The sequence below is a fragment of the Sinohyriopsis cumingii genome, chromosome 11 (assembly GCF_028554795.1).
Source record: "Sinohyriopsis cumingii isolate HCF-2022 chromosome 11, ASM2855479v2, whole genome shotgun sequence".
NCBI lineage: Eukaryota > Metazoa > Mollusca > Bivalvia > Unionida > Unionidae > Sinohyriopsis > Sinohyriopsis cumingii.
In genome coordinates, this window is record NC_142971.1 from 95432360 (window position 1) to 95459685 (window position 27326).

The 27326-nt window shown below is 34.9% G+C and overlaps 2 protein-coding genes across 4 annotated transcripts in view; one reads left to right on the forward strand and one right to left on the reverse strand.

Moving 5' to 3' along the window:
- Window positions 1-27326, reverse strand: part of LOC149789048 (uncharacterized) — a 235513-nt gene that overhangs the window by 28402 nt on the left and 179785 nt on the right. For all 3 annotated transcript variants that reach the window (XM_089975233.1, XM_089975235.1, XM_089975234.1), the window contains 5 exons: window positions 20532-20636; window positions 17351-17499; window positions 15429-15585; window positions 3649-3736; window positions 1250-1300 (listed from right to left, as the gene is read on the reverse strand). In XM_089975233.1, coding sequence (XP_089831359.1) covers window positions 1250-1300; window positions 3649-3736; window positions 15429-15585; window positions 17351-17499; window positions 20532-20636 — 550 coding nt within the window. The remainder of the gene's footprint in view (window positions 1-1249; window positions 1301-3648; window positions 3737-15428; window positions 15586-17350; window positions 17500-20531; window positions 20637-27326) is intronic.
- LOC149789049 (uncharacterized) lies at window positions 10133-14171 on the forward strand. The gene is made up of 2 exons (XM_089975232.1): window positions 10133-13157; window positions 13799-14171. The coding sequence occupies exon 1, from the start codon at window positions 10297-10299 to the stop codon at window positions 12481-12483; it is 2187 nt and encodes a 728-aa protein (XP_089831358.1). The 5' UTR covers window positions 10133-10296; the 3' UTR covers window positions 12484-13157; window positions 13799-14171.

A 27326-nucleotide genomic window follows, 5' to 3' on the forward strand; every position in this document is an offset into this window, starting at 1 on the left:
TGATGTAGAACTAATGTTATTATGTTAAAACCATTTGTCTTCTTTCAATCACAGTGACCTTGACCTCGATCGCAAACAAGGATAATTTTTATACATTCTATCCTCACATTACAGAAACCAGTGGAAACTAGTTTACTATGGCAGAAATGTTATAACACAATGACCAGTTCAATAATGCATGGATGAAAAATCAAATTAAGAATGAAAACATAAGCAGCTGTTCATTGATTACCTTATTGTTGTAATGTGGAGAGTTTAAGACATCCTTCAGGGTGTTTTATTAGGTGTAATAAATAATAAAGAGATCAAAGGTCATCCATCATGTCTTTTGAGTCTCTGAATAAAAATAAGCTGACCCTTGGTGGAGGTACAATAAATAGGGTAGTGCAACCCCAAAATTACTTGAGCAAGTGTTTAAATTTTTGGCATTGTTTAATTGTTATTGTGTTGTTCAAGATACTTTCAGAGGAACATTTCAGGACATTTCATGAATTGTTTAGCTTGGTTTATGGCAAAATGCTAAAATGTGCTATCTACCAATGATAAAAAAACTACTGTCTAAAAATATCAGGCCCATCTTAAGTCCTACTTTGGGTAAACTTAGCTTGGAGGAGTACTGGAGAGCAGTCAGCAGCCCTAAAATGCAGCCACAGGAAAATGGAAGTTTGAACTTCTTTTCAGGCTGAACATGTTTTGTCATTGCCACATTTTAATTCCAATGCAGAGAAACCATTCTCCATTGTTTGCAAAATACAAAGTGATTCAACTGGGAACAAGGTTCAGAAAACTAGTGAGAGTCTGTTAAGTGTGAAATTTAATAATCACATTGAATGTTATTAGTGGTCTCCAATCAGTGATATTGTAAAAGAAACTAATAATGCTTATGGTTTTTATTTCTTTTAAATTCTTTGCAGTGAACCGTGAAACATACAACTATTCCTTTTTCATTTAATTAACAATGCACTGATTCATGTTCGAAACTTACTGTTTTAATGTAGCATGAAGAGAATACATATTGTGGCAAAAAATGAAATTGTTTTCTTTGCTTAATCACCACAAATCATGTAAAATTTATATTGATAAAAAAAAATCTACTGGTCTAGAAGCCAACCTACTGATTAAAAATGTGTAAATCTACTGGTTTGATGTCATGGTTCTGTCACATGCATGCAAGTGCTATCATTGACAAAAGAATGGTATGGGGAGACAACTCTAAAGCAGCAAAGAAATAAGAGTTCTACATATTTACCTTCTGCATCTGTCCTGTCACTGGCATCCTCGGGTAATCGTTTCAGATAATCTGGAAATATTGTTATCAAGTACAGTGCAGCCTCATAGATCTGACATATTTTTATCCAACATTTCACTCATACAATGTAAAAAATATTGGTACAATATACTGCTTTTTAAAGTCAGAGTCTTTCAAACATGTTTGTCATTCAAACATTTTATTGCATTGTTTTGTGTCAGATTAAGTGGACTAGACTTTTTTTTATCCAATTGGTAATTGAATGTTCCGGGACTGTATATCAGGCATGGTATTTAGATTATTAAGACAAAATATTTTAACATTGTGGATAATCTTCTTGTTGTTTGTCACAATTAAGATATAATGACCTATCACATGCTTGTTTTCCATGTAGATAATTTCCATGAAATATTAATGAGCAGCTATTTTGTAAACTAAATAATGTTAAATTTATTTGTGAAGACTTGAATACATAACTTAATGGCTGTGGATTTAATTTTGCAATCAAGAGGTCTTTGTGCCTTTTGACTTGAATACATAACTGAATGGCTGTGGATTTAATTTTGCAATCAAGAGGTCTTTGTGCCTTTTGACTTGGTAAGAACATTCTCATCTTTACTGATGAATTTATTATTTATTATCTAATCACATTCTATATCAGTAGGCATGTACAGTAATGTACAATATACTATAATACTTGAAATTAACACATAAGTTGCCATAGCAAATAAGTAAATCTTGACTGAGGGCCAGTTTAAACAGTTCCAGTTAGCAATTATTTCTCAGTTATCATCTGACTACAAAATAATCTCATTTTCTTCGGCCAGTGAATGATTATTACATCATGTATTTTGTGTGTGTGTGTGTGTGTGTGTGTGTGTGTCTGAGTGTGTGCTTGTGATTTGGGTTTCCAATGTAGCTTTAAAATTTTTTCAGTCATAACGCTATGATGTCTGCAGTGTGGCAGTTAATAGTGATGTCTAGCACTGAGGCATCATGCCACAGACATGTGGCATCATGTCCTACCTTGTCACATTATCTTGACACCAGGCCGACTAGTCCTAACACTAACTTCATAATGCTGAGCACTGAGGCAGGCAGCCACTAGTACCATTCTTTTAAATTCTTTGGTATGATTTGGTTGGCGTTTGAACCCATGACCTCCCACATCCAAGGTGGATGCTCTAACCATTCAGATATTCACAGCAGGTCTTCCATGTGTGTTTTATACCCGAGACATACAGTACCATTTCATCTCTGTATTTGTTATGTAGGATTGGTGTACCTCTGCAATGGTGGCTTTCATGTTCTTCATTATGCAGATTTCATTTCCCATGTTATGTCAGGTGGACAGAACATGTTGATTTATATAATAATTGGAGTCAGAATATGGAAGCTTCCATTTTTGGAAATGGGTGATCACAGGGCAGCAATAACTCTTTATCTGCCCTTTCACTACCCTCAATACCAATGGAACTAGGCACACAACAGTACAGATTACTTTTCTATATTTTATGAACACAATGTTATGAACAATATGGGATATTAAAAGTTTGTCAGATTTGAGGTTTTGCAATATTTCTCATGATGTGGAAGGGGAATCTGAAAAGATGTAGAAATTTGTTTTTTGAGGTTTTTTGAAGTTTCAAAGATCTGGATATGGTTGTAGTTTCTATGGTAGAAATGGAGGTTTGATCCAGTAACCAGCTTGAGATGGTGTCATAGGATGCTTCAGAGATAGCTTCAAGTATGTCTTCATCTTTCAAACTTCTTGTATACAGTGATATATGGACACAATAGTAGGCTCCAATTTCAATGAATTTACTCTGAAAATCATGAGGATTGGTGCAAGACTTTTCATGCGATTTCAACTAATTTTCTCTGAAAATCATGAGAATTGGTACAGGACTTTTGAATGGCAAAGATCCAATAATAATTTTGGACATTGGAGGTGATTTTGATAATCCAGGTTGCAATTAGGGAATGGAGAATTTTGTGTATTGTCAAGACTGATTTGTCCAAATGAGAATAATTTAATATGATAAAGGTGGAATCAAATTTGGTTTCCACTTGAACAAGGATAGGTAAAAAAAATGGCTTTATCCAAAAACTTGAAAATCCTCTTTATGAAAATGTCCGAAGTGGAATTCATTACCTGTGTCAAAATCCTAGTGAATCACTGTTTTGAAGTTACAAATTAGCAGGGAAAACATACACCTGTGAGAAGACATTGTTTTGTCTGTGATTAATCAAATATAAACTATGTGTAGCTGTAGTCTGGTTTTAGGCCCAATCTGTTTATTGCTTGTCCCAGTCATTAATGGGCAAACTAGAGTAACAATAAAAAGAAAACATTTTTCCAGCATGAACTGGAAGCATTGGTGCGGAAATGGCTCTACCTTTAAGAAGAAGCTCATAGCGTGGAACTCTCTGTACTGGCTCCAGCATGTGATGCTGCAAGGTCAGGTGACCACACTCAGGTAGTTGCTGAAAAATATACATACCTTAATTTATCTAATACTGTAAGATTCATTTTATGTTAACTGTACAGTTTTAGAATAACGAACATTAGCTATTCTTGATGATTCCAGTGTCAAAGGTGACTCTTGAAGTGGATTAAACTTTTAAATCCCAGAGGAAAACATTTACTCTGGATAAGTGACCACAATACATAGCATGTGATGGCTCTGAAGTACTAACATTAGACAAGATTTTTATAACAGTGCTTTCCGGTTCCTTAGAAATTAGTCTAATCACAAAACATGCCAATTAAATTGCTGCCAATATAGATCTAATCAAGATGTAGCCAAACAAAGGATTTTCAAATAATTTTCATGGCACAAATAATAAATTAGAGTTAGGCAAGAGTCCCTAGAAGGAACTGATGCTTCACTGGGCAAAATGAATTTCCAGGAATTCAAGATAAGTTCATTTCTTCCTGCTAATGGCTGAATGTTGAAACCATCTCAGATATTCTTCAGTGATAACAGGATTTTCAAATTAGCTGCTGTGGTGGACATAATGGATATACAATTTGCACCATTTTCATTTAGGACAAAGTAAATTAAATGTCTTAATGAATACCCTATAGTAATGTGACTGTCTATTCAGAGGGAGTAGTAACAGCAAGATATTCAGGACAATTGTTGTGGTAGCCATAGTGGATGTGTGGTTGGCATCATTTTCGTTTACAATCAACTAGGTCTCATAAGATGTCTATTGGTAAAAACCTATGTTGATGTACCAGTGATTCTCAAACTGTGTGCCACAGCACACTAGTGTGCCGCGAGAGATTTGCAGGTGTGCCGTGGGAGTTTTGAAAAATATTTAAAATTGCTAGCATTTTGAAACCTTCAACATATTGAAAAATTAAATGGTAAATAAATGTCGCAAAAGTTAAAAAAGTAACATATATAAAAACGAAAACTCTGTCAGTCTGTCATTCATTGGTTTCTTTTGTAACACGAGACTTGTGCGAGATCTCGGGAGAACTCGATTGTTCTAATTATAATAATAGTGTAATAATAAATACATGCAGCCCATTATACAGGTGTGCCATGAAATTTTGTAGATCTTTTTGGTGCGCCGCAAGACAAAAAAGTTTGAGAAACAATGTGATATACCATCCTGTAACAGTCATACCGGATGTTTGAGCAGCACCATTCTCATTTAGCAGACCAACTAAACCACGGGATGAGTGTATGCAAAGTTTCAAGGCAATCCTCTTAGTAGTTCAGGAGGAGTAGCAATAACAAACTTGAACTAAATGATGATGGATGATAAACAATCCCATAAGCCCTTCTGGTCTATAACCAGTGGAGCTAAAACAGAAACAACTGAATGAGGTCATCTATATCCCCCACCATGCCAAAATGTCGGCAAGGAGACAGATGGATATGGCAAAGATTTTATAAATAGGAAGTTTGTATTTACAATGTATTTCCAGAGATGATCTGCATCACAGATTTTGATCCAGAAGCCAATGTGTGAATGATGGATGGATAGATCAATAGATAAATGGATACAAAAGTTGAATACATTGTATACTGAACTGAAGAATTTTGAATACCAAAAATCTAACTAGGATAGCAGTAATATGCATGTAAAATTTCCAAGAGACATGATCATAAGTTTTTGAGTTTTAACCTGGAAACAAAAGTGTGATTGCTTGAAGGCAGGATGAGTAAACAAATAGAGAGAAACATTAAAAATATTGAAGTGATGAACTATGAATAGAAAAAGGTACATTTGAAACCACTGGTAAAAGTAAAACAACTGGAGTTTTATGCTGGAATCTAAAGTGTGGATAATAGATGGACAGACAGTTATAGAAAAACATTGCAGACAAGTCTAATACATGTAACAAGATTCACAGACTGAGATAAAAGGTTGAGAGTTATGCACTGAAAAATACACAAGTGATGGATGGATATTTTTTGTCTTTTAACAGCACTTTTTAACTTTTCAAAGGACACACCAAATCCACCAACCTGGGCTGAGACACCAAATCCACCAACCTGGGCTGAGACACCAAATCCACCAACGTGGGCTGAGACACCAAATCCACCAACGTGGGCTGAGACACCAAATCCACCAACCTGGGCTGAGACACCAAGGCCACCATCCTGGGCTGAGACACCAAATCCACCAACCTGGGCTGAGACACCAAGGCCACCATCCTGGGCTGGTCTTGACCCTTGAACCACAAGTCTGATGTTCTACCCACTGAGGTATCATGACTCTTAATGAAGAAATAGATGAAAACATAGAAATATTCAAGCCTGATCTTGGACCCAATTGTCGCTGTCCTTCCAAAATAGGCCTCAGCCTAGCCAGTGCAGTTGTTTTTCTGAGCAATCCTGGAAAGACCCTCAGGTAAGGAACTGTCATCAGAGGCAAGAGCACCTAGGTACTTGAAACTTGTCACTGTGCCATTCTTCCCTGAGGATTGGGTGGTCAACATCTGTTGTGGTCAATGGGAAGTTCAGTACAGATTGGTCTCCAGACGATTCCCAGTTGTAAGGCTCTGAGCAGTATTCCATCTGTTAAGAATCTCTTGATTTTCTCTGAGACTCTTACCAATCTTCTCCTGGATCATGGTAGATCTCCCCTGTTTCTCTGTTGTGAGGTCTTTCACTAACTGGTATAGCAGAACTCTATTTACTCCTAGGACAGGCCCCAGGTCTGAATATCTCTAGATTCTGTTGCTTGCCTGCCAGTGTTTGCTTTATCTGTCATCACCTTGTTATCAGCAAGTGCGACTTTCACTCATGTCAAATATAATTGCTTTTTAGACTCCCAGCTAACTGTCCAGTTATAATGCCCCTATTTCAGTTCCCTGTGTTTGAAAGCTAGCTTTAAATATGGGACTTCTATATTTATTGTATTGGGCATAATAAATGGTAGGTCTATATTTTGTACCAAAATAAGATTAGCTGACTGTTGTTGTGATGTATTTGATTGACAGATGCTTCAAATACAATGTCTAAATAGTTTTTGACTTTTTACAAGAATACTTACAGTTTTATCTTGAAGACACGGAGTATGTAATATCATCAAGAATTTGAAGAGGAAGAAATGGTAAGAATTCTATATTACCTGCATTCAATAATTTGTATTATCACTTAGTGTATCACATACATAAACTTTATATTGTGAGTTTCTATTTGAGATACTTTATATATATATATATATATATATATATATATATATATATATGGAATTGTAGAAATATAATAGCCTTATACCACGGTCATTTGCAAAAGTTTATAGAATTAATGTATCAATCCAGTTTAAGTTCATTGACAGTTCAATAATAATAAGTTAAGTTCAGTCTCCAAAATCCACAAAATCAAGAAACCCAGAGTTCATGTCGCTTTAATTCTCATGTTGGTCATTTATTTGTCTAATTGCAGCAAGAAGTAATTAAGGCATAACATTGTCTATGTCGGTAAATTAGAAGTGTATCATCATTAGATAGTAGCACTTTTTTGCCTAATGTATATTATAAGTAGCATAGATAGAGACTATGGTAATTAGCATATATGTTTGTAAATGATCATGGAAGTGTATAAAGCCTTTAATCATACGTTGGAGCATAACTGACACCAGCCTTGTGTAAATAGCATTCAGGCAACAAATTGAAGCAATTGATATATGGTCATATGTGTTTGTAGTTTATATTTCTATCCATCTCTCATATCACTGATCAATCATACTTGTAATCTTTTATCTTCCAATACATAAAATCTAGTACCAAAATTCTAACTTTATATTTTATTATCTAGTTTGACAGAATTGTTGACATCAGATAGTTAAATAATTTCATTCTTCAACAGGTTTCCATCTGTATACCATCACTTGAGTCTCTACCTTTCAATAAAATCGAAGATGGAACTTTCATAGCCATAGATGATCTTGTAAAGTTCCTTAAATCTAACCATTCGATTCATGACAAGAAAAAAATTGTGAAGAAAGAAAATATTGTACAAGAATTACAGCGACATGATACTGGGATAATCCAGAGAGAAGAAAAGAATTTGGTTTCTTTGTCGTTTTTCTTTCGATATATGTTCCATCACTATGATGACTTCCAGGTTTGCAAAGTGGTATGTGATGAACTCTTAGAAAAACAAACACAGTCTATATCTTCAAACAAATGGAATAAATCAACATGGAACCTTTATCAACAACTAGCGTCTGTTGAAATTTTAAGTTTGGGTCTGTATGAAGAAACAATTAATAAGCTACAACTTGAAGGGCTGAAGATTCCATCTTTAATTATTGATTATAAAACACAGTTCACCGACAGCGAATGGAATAAAATTCAATTGTTCGAATGGCATTATAGTTCCTTTTGTAAGAAAGAAGCATCAGACTATGAAGATGAGCAGGAAAGTAAATGGGAATTCTTTAGATTATGTAAAGAGTTGGCAGAAAAAGAACAAGAACTCAATCAGTTGTGCTTGAAGGTATGTCAGCGGAATGTTGCTCGAAAGTTTGCTGCTGATGCAATAAATGGAATTACTATCCATCTTGAAAGTATCCATCGACCTGAGAAAATAGAAACCGACACAGAAAATGCTCTTAGAGACATACCTGCTTCTCAGTTTCAAAATATTATTTGTTTTCAGTGCACAAATGTGTGTGCACATAAAGCAGGAGTACACACTGGTATCGAATTGCAGGAATTGCAACATAATGTTGAAATGTATGATGATATGTCTCTGATAGTTCGTGCCTCTCTGAAGAAAAGTCACAATGTTTATGTGCCTGTCATACTCTTCTTTCCCAAAGGCTGCCTTCCGCCTGGTGAGCGTTTTCTTGCAAGAAGTCATCTAAAATCTGGAAAACTCCAACCTCATTATGTGTCACTTTCATCTTGTTTGGATGACCAAGATCGCCCAGAGGAATATAGAATTCTTGACTCCTTTTGCTTTCAATGTTTTAAAGAGGAGAAACATTGGCTTGCTGATCTTTTAGATATGAACGACTTTCAAATAATGAGAGAATGGCGCTTGCACGTTCCTTTACCATTCCAGTGTTTATTAGAACAAACACTACTGAACAAAGACAGCCTCAGGCGTCGATCGTCAGATGATTTCTACACATCAAAACTATCCTCTTTATATTGCCATTTCGATTCATCACTGAACATACTTAACAGAAATTACAGTGGTCTCATACAAGATATTGTCACAGATGAGTTGTTCATCAACTACTATAACATCACATCTGTTTTTTCCATCACATCAGCTACCAGTATGAGTCAAAGTCTGCGAAATGGAGACAGACGTCTTAAGAAAGCTGCAGATCCAGACCTTTGTCACTTTAAAACGTAGCTGAAACCATATCCACTTTGCTATATAAAAGCAAGTGATGTCTCATCTTCTGAACATTTGGTTTGTCTCAGAGACTGTCATCTTATATTTTTCATGGACAATCTGGTCCAGCTCACCATGAAAACTGACCCACAACCTGGTGAAAGGAGAATAAATCAACTATGCACCCTGCCCATTACAATCAAAGGCATTCCAAAAGATTCAAACGATGTATTAACATGGCATCTTCCACTGTGTGAAGAAAAAGAAGATTGTGCATGCAAGGAAGCACCACCGCTGGAAAAAGAAGATCTAGAATGGGTTCTACTAAAGATGACCTCTGATGAAGAGTGTGCTTTTGAACGTTTTCAGCAGCGAGCCAAATGGGGCCTGAAATACATATGGACAAGACTTACATCATTACAGCCCTTCACAAACATTCTAGGCAAAGCGGCTTCAATGGAAAATTCAGAATTTCAGGAAGAAAACATGGATCTGGATGAAAGCTTTTCATCCTTGGCCATTCATGATTTGGAGAAAATGGATAAAATTAGTAATAATGATAGAACTGAAAACTTCCCACCAAACATCTCCAGTGAAGATATAGAGAGCATTAATGGAGCCATTACCTCCATTAGATCAGTTGACAGTAATGGGGATACAATCGAGGATATGAAAAACATCCAGGATGATCCAAATGTATCTTGTGATTTGTTACCATATATTGATGTCAGTGATATAGATGAGGAGGATGTACATCCAATGTATAAAGATAAAATGAATAAAAAAAGAGGAAAAGAAGACCAAGAGGAGGAGGAAGAATATTCAAATATTAGGATAAAAGTTGGTGCTAATAAAGATATTCTCCAAGACGTTCAAGCCCTCCTTGAAGAAATACAGATACCATTTATGACAAACAAAGATGAAACTGTTGTCTGCAGTACTGATAGTAGCATACTAGAGTATCAGGATCTAAACAACACACCATCACAGCCACTATTATGCCGCCATCCTCCACCCTCCAGTGGTAGAGATGACGACATAACCACATTGAAAGTGGTTCTGATGATTTTTTGGAGAGGCTGAACTGAGTGAAACAAATGATAAGGTTCTGTTTGCACCTGACTACAAGATTGCCAGAAATCTTTTTAAGCTTATAGATGGGAACAAAAAGTATGCAACATTTCTTCCAGAATTTCAGTACTGCACTTGAGAAAGTCTAAAATCATGAATTTAATATCAGCTTATGAAACATCAGGCCTCATTCATATACTGAAATATATGAGAGATGATGATATTGAAAAAGACTGCAGTAAATTGGTAAGTATCGAGAACATCGAGACAGCCACGCGAAATGTTTGGCGATTGTCAGCAGCTTTGCATATCTCGGTTATCATCACGTTTATCAACTCGCTACCACATTCACATGCAGAGGAGCTGGAGAAAAATTTGTGTGATCAGGAGTTATCCGTCAGCCAGCTTGAATTGAGATGGGGACAAATGTTGAAAGAATTCATTAAGAAAACATCCACTGAGAATAAAACGTTTTCCCTGCATATTGATATAATGAGGCATTGTGACGAAATTGTAGCCATCGCCGTTGCTGAAAGACTAGTAGGAAAAGATGGATACAACTTACTACTGGCCGGTGTGAAGTCTTCACTTCCGTTCTCATTCTTAAATGGAGCTTCCAGTTATGCTGGATTTTGCACACGGCTTTTGATAGAACATTACAAATCAAGTCACTTTCACAGACAAATGAAACATGCTCTATTCAGTACCTCTCACAATGGTAGTATTGTCAGGTTTGGATTAGACACTGCTCGAGAGATTGACCACAGAGATGCAAAGAAATGTATTCGACCAGGGGCCACACTAAGCAATGTAATGATAAGGATGTCCACAGTAGACGAGCAGAGACAAGTCCATAAAGTAATCCAGTCTGTCATCTCAGGAGAGGATGCTTCAAAGATTAAGCAAGATGAGAAAAAAGATGAAGAGATAGCATCCAAAATTTCAGAAAGGTACATGGGAAGAAAAGCCAGTGATAATGACTTGGGCCATATTGTAAGAACAGTTGGTCTGATACATCGAAGAAAGGGAATGTCATCAAGTTTTGATCCCATTCTAAGAAATGTATATCACAAGGAGAATCCAGAGGTTCAGCAAGAGATGTTAGATTCAACCACAGAAGAGATAGGAACATTCATGATTCACAGATATGCAGCAAGAGAGTGTCTATTGGGTATGACACTTAATGATTGTCCTAACATTGAATTGATAAACGGACCCAAACATCTCATTAACAGAATAAAAAGATCAAAAGGGTCAACAATCAAGAGGACTAAAGGCGTACCAAAAAATACATCATGTAAGAGCATGAAAGAAAAAAGCGAGGAGAAAAGAAAAAGGACAGTAAAGAAGATGACAACGATTGTGGACTGTCTAAGCTCTTCCATGAATACTTGTCGGTCAATCTTTAAGCCAGATGGGACAAAATCATCCACTAATAAATCAGCTGGTGTGAAAAGAACTCTTCTCGAGTTGATAAAGAAAATATCTGATACCAGAGCTACAAGTGAGCAAAAGGTCGATTTGCCAGACTTAGATGAGTTCATCCTAACAGATTTCAAAGCTGTTCCACCGACCATAAAGGAACAAACGAAAGCTTCAGTTGTAGAATTTGCCGGTGTGAAGTTCAAGACATCAGCTTCGACTGGAGACCAGTACTTAGAGTACGTATCAAAGGCAATTCTTCACAAGTTGATAGGACACCTTCCAAATTTACGTCACATTGTTATATGTGAGGAAAAATATTCCTTCACGCCAGACACACTAAAAGCACATACAAGAAAAATGCGGGATTCTAAAGGAAAAATATCTATCTTACATTTGAAGGAAGAAAAAGAGGTGATCAGTGAAGATAAATTTCACAAACCCTCTGTTGTGGAAACAGCGACCGGCAAGAAACTTGTAAGTTCCTATTTAGGCAATCACATTGATCAGCTTCTTCTTAAGCAAAATATTATACTGGATATAGACAGTGAAGCTCTGCTGACAGCATGTCATTGCCAAGAGGTCCCCTGCACATGTTGTCCTTTCACAACACCACTGAGAGTTCGATTTACTTCCGAATCAGGAATTGTTGGTATTGAGAAGCTGTCTAACATCAGGCAGAGAAAGGGAGAAGCAGAAATGGCTCAACTTGATTGGATGAAGGAGCTTGATGCTGAGTTGTCTGATGGAGATTCTGTTGTCAACTTTGTATCATCAGCTGATATCGACACAGTCCTAATTCACCTATTTGGTATCAGTCTCCACTGGAAAAGAAACCAAATGGAACCTTTACACGCCCTGTTTATGTTTGGCTACAGAAACAAAAGCCTGAGCTGTACAACATTTCCAAAATCATAGAAAGTATTGAAAGATACTTCAATAAGAAGTATTCCGCGGCTCTGATTGCCATCATTTTGTGCATGGGAGGAAATGACTTTTTGCCACGACATTATGGAATTTCACACGAAAAGATTTTAATGAAAGCCATTGACAATCAAGGTCTTGAGCTTTTCAAACTCTTTCACATGAGACAGATGAGTCAATTTCATCCATAATGCTAAATATTGATGCATACATTTCCTTTTAAAGGATTTGTACTGTCCAAAGATCTACAATGCAGCTGCATTGTCCTTTGAAGAAGTAAGGAAAATGACAATCAAAATGCCTGGGAAAGAATTCCGACATCCACAAACATGGATGCCCCCGGAAAGTGCCCTGAGGAATTTAGGAAGCCTTATTCAAGTTCAGATAGATTATTTATTGACTATATGGTGTCATGAGGCCGCTTTGCCAGATCTTCTTTGATACTGTTGTATTTCCATGTGTCCAGACGGTGAAGTTTATTACAGTTTTGGAGATGATGTTCATGTATCTGACAAAGAACAATTATTATCAATACCAGAGGAGCTACTCCAGGAGAAAATTAATTGTGCGAAACAAACTAGAGTACGAACATCAAAGAAATGTGCCTTGCATGATACACCATGCAAACAGAATCCGAGAAAACGACAGCCTCTAATGTCAACTCCAAGGTAAGCATACAAACATTTTTAACTCAACAAATTTCTTTTTTCTCTCTTTCTCTTTCTTTTTGGGTTCTCTATGAACAAGCTGTGCAGTTGAATTTGAATTGTAATTAAGCACACCACACATGCATACATGTACATTGCCGTTATACATAGTTTAAATTATTCTATTTGATCATAAAATGCTTCAGTAAGGTTTATCAGATAGCTATTCATAAAATAAACAAAATTATTTTTAGACCATTTTAAATGTATAGCTACTTCTCATAGATTTCTGCTTCTCATTTTTCCTGGCAACATCTTTGAAAGAAAAACTGTTAACTTAGCCGCTAAATATGGGGAAAATTTGTACTGGACTGTTTTGGTCAAACGTCACATATCAAATGGCCAATTGTAGATCAATTTACATTTTATCAACATCAGTACTTATTTTCCTCAGTAGATACATTCTTCTTGGGACAAAAACTTTGCATGCATCTATGTGTTAATTATCCGTATTAAACTGATTTATATACCTTACCGTGGTGCATCTATATATACAGTTTTGAGGAACCCATAAATCGCATTCCATCAAGATCTATTTTTGAATCTAAGTTTCATTGTTTACCATACAGCAGTGTACTTGGATGAATTTGTGTTCTTTTCAGAAAGATGAAGTTTTCCTAGCGATCAGCAACCAGACGTTGTAAAACACAACAAATAATGTACTACAGGACTTAGAAAGGAATGATGAAAATATTGAATGGCCATTAAAGTCCAGTGCAATTCAGATAGGATAACGACTCATACCTTAAAAAGGAATTCATTTGAAATGGAAATAACACACAATGTGGACAGTGTACCCCATAGGGCAGCATTTTGAACAGTTGTAAATACTATGCTCAAATAATTCTAGGATCTTGTAATAAGCATGGATAGACGCATAGTTGATATCGTACCATAGATGTTACCTCTGATGTGTTCTGGTTCGGATGTACGAAATGTTTATGTAAACTTTGACAATACTTTTAATTTACATATCATCATTTGGAAAATAAATATCAGATTCATTCATTGGACTTTATTAATTTACATGGACTATTCATAAAACCATATAGAATGTTTCTATGTGGCTGGAAGAAAAAAATCATATTAAGTAATAAGCCTTTATAGTACAGTAATGAAATGCATATAAAACGACACTCATTATATTGTCCAAACACTTGCTTCAATTGCAATATTTGGAGGTTCTGTGAACTAATAACCGGGTTCATACAGTAGTTTACACCAGCCTGGAAGAACTCATCAGGCTCACACAGGCATGGGCTTGGGATGTTAATAGCAGAGGGCTATTCAGCTGGGGTGTCATATTACCTTGGATAGAAACTATCCAAATTTTTGGGGCCTGTCCTATGAGTATATTGTCATTTAATTATCTCTGCCATATCATGGGCAGTTGCAACCTGGTGGAGCCCATCCCTCTCCAGGTTGTAGGCCACAGCCAATATCCTTGTTACTGTATGGCTTGCCCTCGTCTGTGGCTGGTGAGTTTATCTTGAAACCCTTCTGCCCTGGCTGTTAACTTCAACTTGGAATTCTCCATCCTGTGATACATGTTACCACCACGCGATTTCTTCCATAGGTAGGACGAATTATAGAGGTGGGAGTGTCTTAAATCTTCCTTTGCATGTTTTATAATGCCCACTGTCTGTCCAGTCCAGGTAAGTTGATAATGCTGAGCATCAAGCAAGGTAGCTCTTGATGTCATTGTATATTATTTTAGGCTGGCTCAGCTCAGTAATGTATCATAATCATTCATAAATGTGATCATGGAGAGGATAGGAATCAAACAAAAAGGCATACTCAGTGAATAGTGTGGTTGATGTTTTTGGACCCTGTTATATGTGAGTTATCAAGGGAGTAGTGTAGAACACACAAAACAGCTTTTATGATGCTGTTTCATGAAATAAATATCTATCCTATTTTAAAAAAGAAACTGTTTTGTTATGATTCAACAATGACACCAGAATCTATGTGCTAAAGAATTAAGGTCATATTTATCAAATTAGCAGCTTTATCAAACATTTCAAAATGAGAAAACAATGCAAGTTTGCCTCTACAAATTAGGGGGTGAAGTCAGATTTTTTTGGGGGGGGGTATTTTTTTTATCTTGCTTATAAGATGACCTCTACTCTGCATTCATAACTTTTCTAGTAAAAAGAGTCGACTTATAAGCAAGTATATATGGTACTGAATAATTTTATCAGTAAGTTACCCACATAGTAACGAAATGTTCACCTGTATATCTTGGATGAGTGAAGCAAACTTTGGAGACTTGACCAGCCACTGGTTGATCAGTTCCATTGCATGGTCAAAATTCTTCACATATTCTGTGTACATTTTAAGAAAGGGTGCGAACTTCTTCATCAGGTCTCCTATCTTTGCTTCTTTGGACCTGAAATAGTTGAGAAGTACTTGTTCAGAAGAATAAATGAGGGAACATTCTTAAGACAAAGCAAGCAATATGTGCAAACAGCAAGAATGCCCTTGCTGACATGGTGCAATGTATGATAACTTAGTTAAATAATCTTCCAAATTAAACCAGGACCATAAATCAAATTTTTCACAAATTTTGAAAATCGAGCTTAACCATGCTCTTTTTAATATAAATCCCAAAATGTTTCTGAGCAGAAGCAAAAGTAATGGACAGACAAAATTGAAGTCTGGTGGACAACGATGGCTTACACTATATGCCAACTCTACAGTAATGGTACGGTAGATGAGCAGCAATGTCAACAGAGAGCTTCAACCTGTTAAGCTGTATGCCTACAACTTTGCAATATTCTATGCAACCTGTCCTTCCAATATGGATAGGACAATTTTTACATCTACATCTTTGACAAAAATGGTTGCTTTTGTGGGCATAACATTTCAGTAGCTAAAATTATGTAATGAAAACATATACATGAAACCACATAGACATTTTTAGAAGTTTGTTAGCTGCGATATTTACCGTATATACATGTACATGTACTTGCTTTTAAGTCGAGTTAAACTGCAAACCACAAAGATCCTGATCTGCCATAGTGCCTGCAGATCAATGTGTATGTTGTTTTTTTTCTACTGATTACTCCTAACAAACTGCATAGACCCAGATCTGCCAGTGCATTATGTGACACCAGATCTGGGTATTTGCAGTTTGGGGTTGGGCTTTTTGTACAAGCAAGTATAGATGGTATTAGTACAATTGATATTTGCTAATATTGCTTACAAATCCAACTGCACTCATCATAGCTCTCATCTGCCATCACGTACTGTTCCAGAAGATCAAAGTTTACGGGTATTATTTTATTTTAACATCCCTCTTGTCTGGCAGTGATTCGTTATGCATGTGATTTGATAAGATCTTATGATGAAATAAAATAACCAAACTCCCTTTTGTTTGAGCTTTTATATAATATCTAACAAACCTTAATCATTTCTAAGCATGAACAGAACTGACTATTGGTAATTATATACTCTCTCTCATAATAGAATGCCACCAATCCATTTGTCTTTGAGGTAGACATAAATTTTGATTATTCTGTACTAAAGTAAATGCTCTTTGTACTTTACATGTGAGAAGAATTAACTAGAAACTTTATTATTTCCTCAGGGGTTGAAATGTGAACAAACTTACAGGCTATTGGCTATAACACACATTGTATCTCTGAATTAGGTGTAAGATGATTTTCAAAATCAATGTCTTCTCAATCGCTATGGGTAGTGTGATGTATAGGAATCATGCATATTGTAAAACGTTCCAAAAATTTGATGGAACTGGTTAGAAAATTTCGGACTTGAAAGGATTTGGCCCAAAGTTTAAAAATTCCTGCCTAACTGTTACAGCAAAACACTGGAACTCTTAAAACAATATATAGTTTTGCTCCTGAAGAACTGATACCTTAATGTTTACAAAACGATGTACATACATTTATTTTCCACATAATTATTATCCCCAGAATAATGTTTTACAAATAACATGACTAGACTGGTTACATATCCATCTTTTTACCTAGAATGATTTGGTGATCAATGACGTTGTCAAGACAAGGTCTAAAATCACCAACTGTGACACATGAAACTTCATTAAGTGAACATAGCTCATGACAAAAATGATGTGCATCAAACAAGCTGGAGCAAGTTTAACTGTACAAATTGGATTCATGCATGAAACGTACCAGTTGAACATTCTTTCTGTGAGTTGGGGAAGGAGGAAATCATTATGAAACTTGTAGATACTCTTGATATTGGAGAACATCTGTGTAATAGTTTCTTCAGGCATAAAGGAAGCATTCTTATTTTCCACTGTGATTTTGAAATGGAACACCTGCAAGGAAGAAAATTGCTGTTATGTACTAATATAATCACAATATCTTTAGAATAATACATATGGGAACAAAGTATTCTGGCATTCAAAGACAGAATACAAGTCTTCTTTGTTATTTTATATGAAAGAGATGCAAGATTTTACCCATATTAATGTCTCAGAATTACCATCAATTTAAAAAAACAAAACAAAACAACAGATGAGATCTGGTCTCCAGGCTGAGAGGCCATGTGTTTTACAGATTTTGAGGAGATTCTCTGAAAGTTGGGGTGCATTCATGGAAGCATTCCAGTTCAGCAGCATCAATTCTGCCCAACCTCCTTCAGCAAACCTTAATTCTGGGTCCCCATCCCAATAAAAAATGTGTGTATGTTTGATGGGTATTTTGGACACCACTGTGCCACCCCCTACCCCCACCCCCAGGTTTTGGGAGGTTGCGACATCACTGATTCATTCCATTAATTTCATCAGAAATACCACCCAGGATCCTCTATTTACAGCTGACTATGTGTTTAAGACTTATTACAGCTGACTATGTGTTTAAGACAACTTGTTACAGGTGACCATAAAGTGTGATTCCATATATATAAAATTAAACAATCTATTTTAGTATAATTATTTCATATAAAATGGAATTTCTATGTATCTTTTATCAGGATGCTATCAGAAGTCAAATATGTGCCATTTCCTCTATTTTCCCATAATATAGCACTGTACTCCTTTACTTATTGTATTATGTGACATATCACCCTTTTGGTGTCCAAATGCAGAAAGCAGTCCAACTGAAAAAGATTCAGTTGTGTGCAATGCATGCTGGGAAAATTGTGTAGTTTGGATTAATCAAAGCATCGAATGTATTTTCAAGATGCACTGGATAACTCAGAAGAACAAAAACTAACCATGCGACAGCGCATCTATTTTTAAATAAAACAGTTCCAAACTTTATCTAGTGTGTATTATACCATGCAGGGAGTAAAGTCATGAGTAATATATGTACTTTAGAAAGGATTAAAACAGACTTTTGACTTTTTAGCAGTCAAATCTTTCAACAAAGTGACAACTAAGAAATTAAAGTTGTGTTATATATTGTATTATATCATAAATGTACATTTCTAAATTGTCAAAGTCTTTCCTTTTGGCAGACTTATTTACCCTTGTTACCTACAGTCATTTAATATACACAGTGTTAATGAGAAATGGGTAATACAAAACATATTTTAGAAAACTGTGCACTATTTATTGTATTGCTTTACTTGCATATAAATTATCTACAGCTTGTAATAAATCTGTAAGCTTAAAATAAGAAGCCCATTCTTTCTCAGGAAATGGTGTACATTTCAAATAAATGTACATCTTTGATTTAATTTCTATAAGCCCTGAGGTGGCAAACCATTGAACTTAATGGAGGCTGTAATTTTCCTTTGAAATGAATAAACTCTTGTTTGGCTTTAATAAGGAAAAACATTTAGCCCCACCCAGTAATGCAAGAAAAATAGGCAGATAAATTATGCACTTTTTCTGAGTACGACATATGTTAATTTGCAATTTCCTGGGAAAATCACGGATTTTAAAATGGATTCCCAGCCAACTGCTTTTTATGTTTTTTTAAATTCCTTTTTTTCTAGCCCCTAAAATAATGAATAATAATTTATAATACGAATCTCAATAAATGTGTGTACAGAGAAAGACAGTATTTCATTTGAATATATTTTATAACATATCTCAGCAACCTCAAAAGTTATTATTTAGCCCCTTTTAGCAGACATCTCAATTATTTCCTTTTATTTGTGGAGATGCATTCGTCCATATAAAATCAACTTATCTATTGTAATGCTGGTTTCAATAACCCCAATGCTACATTTAAATAATGTTTTGCAACATTTTCTCAGTAGCTCAGACAAAATAACAACTAAGATATCTAGTTTTTTCAAATTTTGCATGATATTTATAATACAAGATGATATTCAGTTCATATACAGCTAAAGTCATTTACTTCCTGTTGCTGCAGTCATCTACTTCCTGTTGCTGCGGTAAACATAATTATTAAAAACGTCTGATGTTGTTGATCATAACCACGAATTTCTATATTAAAAACTGACCATTTAATGGGGGGGGGGGTAATATTTTTTTATAACTGAGGATAATTACTTTTTGTCAACTACTATAATGAATGTAATAGTTTCTTTCTTATAAATAAGAGCAAGAATTCCTTTCCAAGCCATATTAGAGCCAAACAACAAGATTAACCACTTTTGAAAGTCAACCATTGCACTCCCAACTGATCTTCATCTAAAGCCAGCAGTCATGCATCAACCTTTGATATTAGTGCCATTTCATAGAAATGATTCTGTCAGACTGGTTATCTTGGAGAAGTTTGTGGTTATTAAGATTAATCATAGATGACTCATGCACATACTTTCCAATTAATTTTGAAGGAGTTGGAAAGATCAAAATTAGCTGAAAATTGTTCCAGTCATCTTTTGCCCATTTTGACAAAAAACAACAAAAACAAAGTTAACTGAAGGTTGCATTATAATAGAATACATATGTATGCATGTGGAATAAGTATTCATCTACACTGTTAGATGACAGTACCTATTGCAGGACACTTTTTCTGTATTTAAAGTGCATACAATTACAAAAATAATAAATGTTTTATCACTGATCATATGATAAACTAGGATCCCTATTTCTTTTAAATGCTGTCACTAGACATTGTTTTAGGTGGGCATCTACTGTTTGTTATAGTGTGCAAATGTGCATGCTTGTCTGTGTACCTGATCCTACTGTGTGTTATAGTGTGCGAATGTGCATGCTTGTCTGTGTACCTGATCCTTCTGTGTGTTATAGTGTGCAAATGTGCATGCTTGTCTGTGTACCTGATCCTACTGTGTGTTATAGTGTGCAAATATGCATGCTTGTCTGTGTACCTGATCCTACTGTGTGTTATAGTGTGCAAATGTGCATGCTTGTCTGTGTACCTAATCCTACTGTGTGTTATAGTGTGCAAATGTGCATGCTTGTATGTGTACCTGATCCAGTAGGTGTAGTCTAGACACATAGGATCTCTCTGTTTTCAGAAGCTCTTCTGCAATCTTGTACAGCTTGCATTTTGGCTCTTCCTCCTCTTCTTCCTCCTAGATAGAAAAAGAAATTATTTTTATGATTCAAACAAAAACACAATGATGTAATAATAAACAAGTATTTGCTGAGAAAAATACAATAGAAGTGCTATTTTAATAAACTGCAATTTTATGAAATAATCTTGTACATGGTGGGGACAAACATTTTTTTTAAAAAAACTTGTTCAACATCAAATGGGATTAACAGGATCTATAAGTTCTACAACTGTGTTGTAGATATTTGTTGGAAATAACATACCAGACTGAAGCCAAATAATCATCTTAAAAAGTGAATATGTCACTTAAAGTAAACACATCAAATTTTGATCCAAGAAACAAGTTTTCATGTACATGATGCCTGTTTTTAATGGAGTAACATAGTAATGGATCAATATACAGTGAAATCTGAAACAAACTTAAAACTGATACCTGGACCAGATTTATGGTCCCTTTTATAATAATAATTTTACATCTATATAAAGAAAAACAGGTATGAAAAGAACACAATTTTATGGTCCTCAAGTATCCTTTATACACATGGTTCTCTTTATAAAATAGCACGTGATGAAACATCTGTTTGTTAGTTACTGATTGAACAGTATATGGTGCATCATCAGACATCAATTTATTAATTACTGATTGAAATGTAAATGGTACATCATCAGACATCAATTTATTAATTACTGATTGAAATGTAAATGGTACATCATGAGACATTTATTGGTTAATTACTGATTGAAATGTAAATGGTACATCATCAGACATCAATTTATTAATTACTGATTGAAATGTAAATGGTACATCATCAGACATCAATTTATTAATTACTGATTGAAATGTAAATGGTACATCATGAGACATTTATTGGTTAATTACTGATTGAAATGTAAATGGTACATCATGAGACATCAATTTATTAATTACTGATTGAAATGTAAATGGTACATCATGAGACATCAATTGGTCAATTACTGATTGAACAGTCAAGTGTAACCTAGTCAATTTGCATATTCCAAGAAAGGACTACATTTAATTAGACATCAGTAATGAACAAATACCTGATTACTAGGTATATGTTGTCATAAGTACATGTACCTATGATGCATACCTGACTCATGAACCCATGTAAAATGAACCACGTACTTTAAGGTCTTGTAGTTTTAAAAAATCATTAATTTCCTTTCAAATGTTACAAGAGCTTTAACTCTAGCATCTAATTAATGTGTCATCAATCTGTGATGATAATAAAAAAATACAGAAAGCTGGTGAAATACTGACTAAATTTCTATGAATCAATATATTGATCATAATCACTTTAACAGACATTATTACAGTATCAACGAACAAGTACATTTAGGTGAAATGCTCTCAAGGGTTATAATGATTCATTGCTGTGTATAAATTAAACTGCACATTTCATAATTTCTGTTCTTCGAGTTATATTTCAGTCAAGTAAATTTATATTAAACATTGAAATAGTAGCCATTACCTTTGATATTTAGGAAATCTCCAAAACCAAATATATTTCATCTTCAATAAGATTTGGTTATTTTATTCACTTATACTACTAAATTTAATAGCCATAGTGTTGTCTGTTTCAATGCCATTAAACAAACTTAAAAAAACGACATCCCTCTCCACTTGATGAACCTAGTTTTATTTAAAAATGTACATGTCTGTAATTTACACAGTGGGTTATTTCCCCATGTGTACAATAGAACAAATGCCACAATGCTGTAAATCTGGTGGTCAAATTCTACCTGGAGAGTAATATTATTCTATTACTGTAACACACTCAATGCAGATTGCATTTTCTGCAATATTTCTTCTTAAATGGCTTTTGTGCCCAAAGGAGGAAAGAGTCAGAATTTCTTTACTTGCAGTGATGGAACAGTTGACAGCAAGTAACAAATGCACCAATGATGTCACAGTGAAGCATCAGAGTTGCTATACCTAGCCTGCTGAGAAAATGGGAACTAAGTGTCTGTCCCAAAGACACACTGAGGCATCAAAACTAGGCTTATTTAGGCAAGTATTGATCCACTGACCCTAAGATTATGAGCCCAACCTTCAATCAACTGGGCAACTGCAGCTCCCCAATATGTGATAGGGAAGGAAGGTGCATGGTTACCAATTTTCACAGATGATGGACTAAGGTTTAGATGGCCCAGTGGTCAAAAACAGTGATGACAGTGATATAATCTGGAACATGTTATTCAATGTCATACTTTAAAATTGTTATACAAGTAGAATAGTATCTGCAAGCTATTTTATGTAATGTAATATCAATGGATGACATAGCAGTGGAGAAAATCATGACAAAATTTGATTGGTGGCAACAATAATTTCACTCATCAAAGAAAATATTTTCTTTGCTCTGAAAAAAATATACATGCAAATATACATGCAAAAACATTTCTCTCTGCAGTTTCCTTTATGCTATATTTGCATGCAGGATTTAAAGATAGTGGCGAGATAAAATGGACCTATCTTCCTAAAAAGTTTAGAGATATTTTACTTTTAACATCTGTACTACCTACATTTTACTCTGCAGTATATAGTCTGGATTGTGTTGATGTGCAGTTAACTACACATATATATCACCATTTTGCTTGAATTGTGCTGATGTGCAGTTAATATGTACATGTTTATACATGCCAGTACACATCACTATATAGCCAGTGGTCCGTAATGAGGAGGAATGAAACTATACATAGCACTGTATGGGCTGTATTATGATGATGAGCAGTAAACTTCTACACACACACACACACACACACACACACACAAAATAAACTGCTGAAGTTAATGTACTTTGGGAAAGTTTCACTCATTTTTTGAGCAAATGGGATGTCTGTCCATTTTAGAAAGTGCATAGTTTCCATAATCTACCACCTCTAAAGACATTTCATTCCATTCCATGAAAGCAGCATAGATGTATGCCAACATCCTTTTCACTGTGCACGTTGCCAGTGCAAAGAACTTTGCCTTATACCAGTCTCTCTCTTCAGAAGTGCACAAAAACTGCACAACAGAACCATACAGATCAAATAGGTATTATTACTGAGTAATTTAAGCTTGGTGGCATGGCTGAAACATTTACAACGTAAGCATCTTTTTGAATAATAATCATGTATTTCTTGAATGGAACAGTATTCATTAGTAGAAAAGTCATACACAAGCTCAGCCCTCCACCACCCCACCACCCAGATGAAAAGTGAGCTATTTTAAAAATGTACAATTCAATTTCTCAACATAGCAACCAATGTTCTTGTTCTTCTAAAAGACAGGAATATGAAAACTTATAACTATTCACTGATACATTTTACAGTCTGAACAGAGATGGAACAGATCAGGTTCACAGAGGTCAAATAGTTTGTATATAGAAGAAAGCATATCTGCTTTGTCATTCTATTTTCCTCAATTTTATTGCAAATGAATGAAAAGAAACATTATATATATATATAAAGATAGATATAAAATGAATACAAATCATATGGCAAACAACAGTCCTTTCAAGTGCAGTCTGGATCCTGCAAGGATCATGTGTGTCAGGGATTGATTAAGATAAATGCAATAAACTGACAATGAACAGTACAAAACTAGTATCTAACTAGCCTGAGCACTTTCAACTCTTAATGAATCCTTTTCATTGGCAAATACAAAACATAGACAAGACAAGCAAATAAAACATAAAAACCATTGTGTTTGCAAAACTTTACTTGGCTGCTTTTACAGGAATTAAACCTTTAAATTTATTCTGTTTCAACTAGTTTGTTTCAACTTGATGCGGATGCTGGAAAATATTTGTATTGACCTAGAAATCAATGAACCATAATGACATGCTATTTTATGTAAATTTATGTAAGCATAAATTATATCCCAGACATTTCATTGTTATAGTAGTAATTATATGCTATTAAGCAAATTTAGAGAATTATTTAACAGAAAATATGTCGCCTGCAAAAGATAATTATATTTGTGCATGGCTGTCTTTTTCTAATCTTCTTGGTTGAAACTGCTTGGTTTCAATGTTCTAAGGTGGCATATCCAGTAAGATTCCTTTTCTTTCCTGGTTTCGGAACTCCAGTTGGGCTTGTGAGCAATTGCAGTAAGTGTCATATCAATGAGAGTGTGGTATGGGGAGGAGAAGTGTTCTGTGATGGGGTTCTGTACAGCTTCTTTGTCATCCTGAATCAGATCTATGAAGATTAATCCATCTGTGTAGCTTTTTAGTTTCTCTGATATATTGAAGGCTGCAGATCTTACATGTGATGAGATAAATTACATTCTCTGCTTTGCACATTTTGTTTGGACCAAGTATGTTTAGTTTTTCTCTTGTCACTGTGCTAGAAAATGTCCTGGTCTCTATCATATGTTGACAGGTTTTGCACCTTTTATCACCACAGGGACCAGATTGACTAGGGTGGTCTTGATTAGTGATTGCTGTTAGCTTTGCCCTGACTAGGATGATCTTGAGGTGTTTTGGTCTCCAGTAGGCTACTACAGGTTTGTTCAGGAGGATTAACTTTTGTATGTCCGATGATTCTACAATGGGCCAGTGTTTCCCGATGATTTTGCCTACTTTGGGTTTGTCTGCATGGTAGGTCAGAATAAATGGTATCCTATCAGCCTTTTCCTTCTCTCCATATTTTAGAAGGTAATCGCGGTTTGTTTGTTTAGCCCTTTGGGTTGCCTCTGCAATCAGATCTTTGTTGTAGCCTCAGGAAATTAAATCTTTAGATAGCTCTTCAGACCGTTATGGAAATGTTTCTTTGTCGGAGCAAATTCTGCATATCCTCAGTGCCTGGCTGTATGGGATGTTCCTAATGCAGTGTTTTGGATGACGGCTGGTTGGGAGTAGATACTGTTGTTTGTCGGTTGGTTTCGAGTAGATGTCTGTATGGAGTTTGTTTTCTGTTTTCTACCAGTTTGGTTGTTGTATCCAGGAAAACGTGGTTTGAATTGGAGACTTCTGCTGTGAATTTTATTGAAGGATGGAAGTTGTTTGCCTTTGATATGAAATCATCCAGACTTTCTCTTCCATGTTGCCACTTCATTTCTATATGATCGATAAAGTGTACCCACCACTGGTATGGTGTAAGTTCAGTATATATATATATATATATATATATATATATATATATATATATATATATAATTAATTTACTTAATTCAACATTTTACATTTATGTTGACTTTATTTCTGCATTGTAAGACTTTTAATTTCCCCATAATTCAGATCAATTTAAACATAATGCTGTCACAAGCAGCATAAGGAAGAGCAAAACAGGCATAATTAGCTTATTTTTGTACATAACATCAATGTTAATGTACCATTTTATTGAGAAAATTATCCTCAATGATATGAAAAAGAGAAAATCAACTACACAAAAGTTCATATTTCTTTAAGGCTCAACATTTTCACACTCTTCATAGAGTTTAACTTATAAAGAAAGAATTTCCCTGGGTTTGCTCACTGGTTATATGAATAAAGAATCAGTTTTGATTGGTGCGATCCATCTCAGAATTAACATCATTTGACGGACCCCCTAGTTCCGAATAGTTAAATAATTTTATCTCTGTTTGTTTTCCCCACAATATGTATGATTATGTTGTATTGCAATTATGAAGAATTTCATTTTTAATAATTTTGATTCTAGGGTTTGTACACCTTCCTATTCTAGTGTATAGATTCTCCTTAACCCTGACTGGTCTTGGAGTTTATTTAATATATAGTGATCCTTGCCATGGATCAGTAGTGTCCTGTGTGTGCTATGTGTATGTGCTATTTGTTTGTATGTTATCCTGTCTAGTTGTAAGGACTGGCTATATATGGATCAGATTCTGAGAGTTGTCAATTATTTATTGGTTCATTTGTAAGTCAGGACGTTCGGTTGTGACGTAGTTGTCATCTGTACCGTGCTTCCCGGTTTATAGAACCTTTTTTTACTTTAATGTGTGTGCTTTGTAATATAGAGATAGATAGAGGAAAGATTGGTAGAATTAATATGTTGGATATATGTATCTGCAATTGTGTTTTCTCATGTATGTATGTCTGCATGATGTATAGCGTTTCTGTGTTCATATTGTTCTTAATTGTTCATTGTTTGTATGTCTATACATTGATACAATAGGATCTCAGGTATAACATTACCTAGAAATTTTAAATTAATGAATACAATAGTTGAAGAAATTGTAAATTAGAATTCAGTATCTTCTCTTAATGTTTTCATGATTGAATTAATATATAAAATTAATTCTTTATATATATATCTTTATCAAGAATGTTATTTGTGTAGAGTAGTTGTTTGTTATCTATTATTCCATATTTATTCTTAATTTAATCTTAAGTTTTTAGGGCATACAGTAATTAGGTGGGTTTTTGAATCTATAGATTTTCCACATAATCTACTTTTTGGTAGAGTATTTATTAAGTTTCTAATAAAGGTAACTTTGCCTGTTACCCATTTGTCAGTTAACAGTAAATTAACTTTTAATTCCCTTTGCTTAAGTGTATGACTGATAGGTGTAATTTAGGTTATAGAGTAAACATCTCAAGCTTACTTCAGATATTTCACTTCCTGGACTTCAAATGTAAATTGGAAAAAAAGAAAACAAGCCAATAACTTTGTTTAATACCATTGACATACTATATTTTAGAATTTAGTTTTTGCACTTTCAGAAGCTGATATTGTCTACTCT